Source organism: Balaenoptera borealis (genome assembly GCF_965194805.1).
Source record: "Balaenoptera borealis genome assembly, contig: HAP1_SCAFFOLD_811, whole genome shotgun sequence".
In the NCBI taxonomy this organism is placed as follows: Eukaryota; Metazoa; Chordata; class Mammalia; order Artiodactyla; family Balaenopteridae; genus Balaenoptera; species Balaenoptera borealis.
In genome coordinates this window covers 245,662-252,559 of record NW_028123391.1, presented here as the reverse complement: position 1 = coordinate 252,559, position 6,898 = coordinate 245,662, and the positions used below count along the sequence as shown (strand labels likewise).

Genomic DNA, 6,898 nt, shown 5'->3' with positions numbered 1-6,898 from the left:
AGATCTTTTTGACAACTAGAAAGGCATAAAAGTTGTTTTTTAAATAAATTTATTTATTTATTTATTTTTGGCTGTGTTGGGTCTTCGTTTCTGTGCGAGGGCTTTCTCTAGTTGCGGCAAGCGGGGGCCACTCTTCATCGCGGTGTGCGGGCCTCTCACTATCGCGGCCTCTCTTGTTGTGGAGCACAGGCTCCAGACGCGCAGGCTCAGTAGTTGTGGCACACGGGCTTAGTTGCTCCGCGGCATATGGGATCTTCCCAGACCAGGGCTCGAACCCGTGTCCCCTGCACTGGCAGGCAGATTCTCAACCACTGCGCCACCAGGGAAGCCCTAAAAGTTGTTTTGTATTATACATGCACACAGATATATTCGAATGGGTATATATATGGAATATATATGTATTATATATACGTGGTAAGTGCTGTGAGTAAAAAAAATAACAACTAAGGATAAAGGAATAGAGAGGGTCAGGGTCAGGAAAGAGCACTTTGCAGGGTAAAGCTTATGTTGAAATTTGAGCATTTATAATTGTTCTCTAGATAGCTAAGTCTTTAAAATATTAAAACCAAACAATTGTGGAGTTTTTATTTAGGGTTTATTTTAAATTACAGTACATTTACTTCTAAGGTAAAAATAGCTTTTTCAGTGGCATGAATTAAATATAAAACAATATTTAAGCATTCACTATAAATTACTGTTACTATATCTTAATCTTCATGAAAACGACAGTGTAAAGATCCTAACAATCCCAAATAAAAGTTTTTGCTAAAATAGAAAAAATATTTTACCCCAACTGTTTTTTTAAAACATTATTTATTTATTTGGTTGTGCTGGGTCTTAGTTGCGGCATGCGGGATCTTTAGTTGCAGCTTGCGATCTCTTAGTTGTGTCATGTGGGATCTAGTTCACTGACCAGGGATTGAACCCAGGTCTCCTTGTGTTGGGAGTGTGGAGTCTTAGCCACTGGACTACCAGGGAAGTCCTTTAACCCAACTCTCGAGGGTTTTGGTTTTAGGAAATCAGTAATTTAGCACTGCTTTATTAATATACAGTATATATTAGTTAACCTTTAAGCTAATGTAAATAGTAATATTTACTTCACAGAAGGTGTTTTTTTGTAGCATTGCATGTGTTTTTGTCCTCAACCTAATGGGCAAAGAAGTTGATATGCATAATTCTTCTTAAAGATAATTAGAAATGTCAAGGAATCTTTAATTTGGGAGTATTTTTTCTTTAATAATGATCTAGGCATTGTTGATGAAATTCCTTAACATCTGTGTTTACTGATCATTGTGACTTAATCAAAAGGTTACAGTTATAGCATGGAAGATAAAAAATAGGACCTTTTTGAGGATGCGATGTGTTTTATTATGAAGTTTTTCTTTTTTATAAATTTATTTTTGGCTGCATTGGGTCTTCGTTGCTGCGCGTGGGCTTTCTCTAGTTGCGGTGAGTGGGGGCTACTCTTCATTGCGGTGCGTGGGCTTCTCATTGCGGTGGCTTCTCTTGTTGCGGGGCATGGGCTCTAGGCACCCGGGCTTCAGTAGTTGTGGCACGCGGGCTCAGTAGTTGTGGCTCATGGGCTCTAGAGCGCAGGCTTGTTAGCTGTGGCGCACGGGCTTAGTTGCTCTGCGGCATGTGGGATCTTCCCGGACCAGGGCTTGAACCCGTGTCCCCTGCATTGGCAGGCGGATTCTTAACCACTGCACCTCTTATTAATGAATTAGAAATGTCTTTCTTATTCCTGACAGAGTAGAAAATACATATAGTTAGTTACTTTATAGACTAGAATTTTCTTCACTCTTGATGGAAATGCATAGTGTTCTGAGTTATAAACACATAGAATTTCTCCTAATATATTGTTCAAAAGCATTGTATGAAGAAAAAGTTAAGGCTTATGTGATTTCCCTTTCCCCCCCTTTTCTGTACCCACTTAAAACCATCAAGATTTACTTGGCGCTCTGTAGTGGCATTGCCCAATAGAAATATAATGTGAGCACCATACTGAATTTTAAAGTATTTTGCAGGTATATTTAATTAGTAGAGTTAGTTTTAGAAATATTGATAAATTTTACTTAACCAAATATGTCTAGAATTTTTAAAAATCATGTTATGCATGTAACAATAGATTTTTTACGTTCTTTTAAAATACTAAGTCTTTAAAATCCAGTGCATATTTTTGATTTACAGTACAAGGCAGTTTGGAGTGACCACTCTTCACATACATGGTCAGAATGGGATGTTACCATGTTATGTGAATTAATTCTGTAATAACATCTGTTATAGTTTGTTATTTTATCCTTATTTGTCATCTAAAATAAGAGGCAGATACATGGTCAGCAAACTTTCAAAAATGGTGTGCAAGATTCTGAAGTGGTGATGTTTGTATAGTTACGTAGACATTCGTGACCACTTGACTATGTTTGAGAAAATGGGAGTCAAAAAGTTGGTAACTGTGAGCTACTAGCGCTTAGGGATTTTTGTTTGGGCACACAGATTTCTTGAAGGAGTGTGTGTTGAGGGTTCCTAAGATACTCTCATGCTTGATAATTTGCTAAAAGGGCGCAGAAAACAGAGAAAAGCTGTTAAACTCATGATTACGTTTTATTACAGTGAAAAGATACAGATTAAAATCAGCAAAGGGGAAAGGGTATATAGGGTGGAGTCCAAGAGAAACCAGGTGCGAGTTTTCAGTTATCCTCTCCTAATGGAGTTGCATGACAGTGCTCCATTCCTCCAGTTGTCCTGTATTACAACATGGCAAAGTGGTGCCAACCAGGGAAGCTTACCTGAATCTTGGTGTCCAGAGTTTTTTTTAGGGGTCAATTACATAGGCATGGAAGTACCTACATGACTGTCTTTAGTTACTTAGTCTCCAGTTTCCCTTATTCCTCCTCCCCCCTGAGGTCGAGCTGATATGGTGTGGCCCAAAGCCCCAGGCATACAAAGATAGGGATTTACCATAATTCACATTGTTAATATAAATTATCTGGTGTGGCCCAACATTTTAGGTATACAAAGAAATTTATCAGGCAGGATATTGCAAGGGGTCAGAGGTTATCTCCTAGGAGCTTGTCTTAGGTGATTCCTTTCTTTGGAATGTGCAGAGTTTAACCCCCCAAGCTTGCAGAGTTACCCCTTTACTGCACAGGATGATTCTGGAGCTTTACAAAGGAGGATGTCTCTAGTATAAATTCTTAGAGAAACAAAAGGGTAGATGAAGATTGGCGATAGCTCAATTCACCTTAAATATCTAATATGTTTTAAGCAAATGGCATGGATTATTGACTGTCAGGATAGAGCTATATAAAGGCTGACTTTGAGAAGTAAAGAATCTTGCATTTAGGACATCCATATAGTTACAGGTTTCTTAGTTGGAATCAACTCTTAAAGTTTACTGACTGCCTCCTATAAATTCACCTTGTTTGCTAAAGTATATATTATCTCCTTTAATCCACATCTGAACGTCCGTTTCTGCCTGTGATGGGAGGAACTTGTATCAGACTAAGGCTCCCTATCAGACTAGGGAAAAATACAGTTTGAAGGCATCGTAGAGCTTCTGAGTCAGTCAAGACTTCAGGAGTAAAGATTCAGAAGAGAAGAGAAATAGACGTATTCTGTGCTGGGTTTCCTCTTGAGATATTTTCTAACTCTTAAGCTCTTTTGGATAATAGGATAAAAGTTGAGCAGTGTATGAGAGGTGAGCAAAAAGCAACTGAGGGAGTTGAGTGGAGCTTTCAATAGTTTTGTTGTTGTTTTAGTCCTAGGTTTGCAGTTTGAATCTTTTGAAAGGCCACACCATAGGAGTGGGAACAAACAGAAGTAGGCCAGACTTCACAATATCTGAAACTCAGTCTGAAGCCAGCTCTCTTCCTTATTGGACTGAGGTGATCTCTTACTCTGACTGCTTGTTAGAAAAAAATTAAATCCTTTCTGGAAAAAGATAATAACATCATCCAGAGCTTCTCCTTTTTTTCTTACATATTTTCATACAGTCATTCACGGACAATGTGTAGTATTCAGTAAAAAAATTACTATGCATTCAACAGGACCAACAGAGAAAAACCAGGAGTAGAAACAGGTTATGCAGGTTATTCATAGGTTGTGTAATTCTGGAGTTATAGACAAGAACTTTAAAATACTATAACCTAGTCATGAAAACAGATGGCAAGGTGAAGAATTTCAGTAGAGAACTTGAATCTATAGAAAGGGATCAAATAGGAATTCTAGGATTGAAAATACAGTAACTAAAATTTAGAACCCAGTAGATTGGTTTAACTGCAGTTTAGACACAGTTGAAAAGAGGTCAGCTGGAAGGTTAGTTAGTAGAAAATATTCAGCAACATTGATTTGTCTTTAAGTATGTAAAACAGAGTTGGTAAAACATAATATTATCACTTATAAATTTGTATTCAGTACCCTACCCCGAGCCTTTGAGCAAACAAAAATTATTCATTATAAATATCTTATGTAGAGTTCACTTGTTCAGCACACTCAGCTACTTGGAATAGAGCCCTAGGATGAGAAAAGAAGCAAAATACTTACAGATTCAAAATAGATATCCAGAGCTGGATGGTAAAACAGGTATTTTAGCATAGCGGAGTTAGAAGAAGCTCTTAGTTGAGGTAATGGTTACAGTACGCTTGGTAATCTGGTAAACTAGCTCACCACAATTAAGACTGTAAATTAGAAAAGAAGTTACAGGTAAATAATTGAGGAATTGGTTTTGGCAGCAAATACCTTGTTTGATCATATCCAAGACTCCACTATGAATTATACCATTAGTGTATGTACTACTAGGAAAAAAGAAAGCTGTCAATTATAATTGACATCCCATTACAGTAAGTCCCCTACATACAAACCTTCAGTTGCGAACTTTCAAAGATGCGAATATGTGTTCCATCAACATCAGGCGTGAGTGAAACTGCAGCTTGCCCTCCATCTCCTATTGCAGACGATCCTTCAGCTCTGCCAGTTCCCACCACCTCTCCCTCCTCCAGTCAGTAACTCTTCTTGCCTGTTCACTCGATGCCAGCCCCTTTGTGCCAACTGTTGTACTGTACTACTGTACTTTTCAAGGTACTGTACTGTAAGATTAAAAATGTTTTCTTTATTTTTTGTTTGTTTTTATGTACTATTTGTGTGAAAAGTATTATAAACCTATTACAGTACAGTACTATATAGCTGCGTGTGTTAGTTGAGTACCTAGGCTAATAACTTTGTTGGACTTAGGAACATATTGGACTTACGAACACGCTCTTGGAATGGAACTCATTCGTATGTAGGGGACTTAACTGTAATTGTGATACATCCTGATTTCAGAGATGTTAAAATGTGGGGGAAAAGGTAAATGGTAATCTTAGTTTTAAATCTCAGTTCTATCAATAATTGTTTGTTTGCCTTCTGTCAGGGAACTTCTTTGAGCCTGTTTGCTTATTTGTGAAAATGGGATAGTATAGTATGCTCTTTAGAATTAGGAAGACTAAATGAATTCAGAGACATGAAAGTGTCTAGTATGGAGTAGGCATTTGAAACCTGTTAATTTGACTTTCATTTTTTCCTTCTAAAATTTGGCATTGTTATAATAATAGGAGGAGACTCCTGACAGCTGACCAGGGTGGGGGAAGAACAAACCCCCAATATATTGGCTAAATAAGAAGTTAAAAAAGAAAATTTCTGTTGGAGCTGTTTAATAAATTGTCAAGCACCATTCTTTAGTCTCTCCCTACCCCACCTCTTTCACCTGTCTTATCCCCTCAGTTATATCTAAAGATATCACTGACTGGTTCCAATATGATGATTGATATTTATAATAATGGAACCTACACATCAAAATAATGGTATATTTTCACTAAATTGGTTTTTACAAAGCTCATTTTAGGAAGATTTGTAATCCTTCTAAGTTTAGTTGTGATGCTTAAAATCTCAGTCTTTAGTTTTGTAGAATTCTTGCTCTTCTGATGATGCTATATGAATATGGCATTAATTCAAGTGAGTGGATCTTTTTAAGGAAGGGTTGGATTTTGTGATGTTTGATGGACGTGAGAATTCCTCATTTTATTCTTATTTTGAAGATTCCCAGTAAATCGAGAACAACATTTTTCTGGAGCTGTAAGATATTCATAGCTTTAATCTTATGTTCATTCTGTTCTCTTCTTTCAGGATTTTTCAAGTCACATTCAGTTGATAGGATGAAAAAATTTAAGAGAAGGCTATCCCTCACGCTTCGAGGAAGCCAGACTATTGATGAATCGTTGTCTGAATTGGCTGAACAAATGACTATTGAAGAAAACAGCAGCAAAGATAATGGTAAATATTTAGGGGGTAGGGAAGGGGAGGAGAGAATTGAATTACATGATAAATCAAATGTGAATTTACTTTCCTGATTAGTCCCTAGTAGGTTCCTTCTGTTTATTTCTCTGCCTCCTTCCCTAGTTCAATAACTTTTGCTTGCTTACTGGAATGTTCCATTCTTACTCGAACAGTGTTACTATAGCTGGTCTCTAACCCTGATGAATTCTCTATCCTGTTTATCTTTCCATTTTTCTTTAGTTCTTAAATAAGAATACTTTGTATAATATTATCCTAGTTGTTAAGTAGCTATTTTTAAATTAACATTTAAATATTTTTGTTATTCTTATAACCAAAGTTAGTACAGCTTAAAAGTGCATAGTAAGTTTGTGAAATTCCTGGGAATTCCCTGGTGGTCCAGTGGTTAAGACTCTGTGCTTTCACTGCCGAGGGCCTGGGTTCGATCACTGGTCAGGGAATTAAGGTCCCACAAGCCATGTGGCGTGGCCAAAAAAAAAAAGTTTGTGAAATTCCTGTTTGAAATTTCATCATAGTTTTATAACATTATATATGCATATATTGACTATCCACATAGACGACAAGGTTT

At 37.1% G+C, this 6,898-nt stretch overlaps 1 protein-coding gene across 2 annotated transcripts in view; it reads left to right on the top strand.

Annotated features, from left to right (window-relative positions):
• Positions 1-6,898, top strand: part of CDK17 (cyclin dependent kinase 17) — a 102,910-nt gene that overhangs the window by 51,326 nt on the left and 44,686 nt on the right. The window contains exons 2-3 of one of the 2 annotated variants that reach the window (XM_082409048.1): positions 4,955-5,079; positions 6,163-6,309. In XM_082409048.1, the coding sequence (XP_082265174.1) occupies positions 6,192-6,309 (118 nt within the window). In that variant the 5' untranslated portion in view covers positions 4,955-5,079; positions 6,163-6,191. The remainder of the gene's footprint in view (positions 1-4,954; positions 5,080-6,162; positions 6,310-6,898) is intronic. The other variant, XM_082409047.1, reaches the window with a different exon arrangement.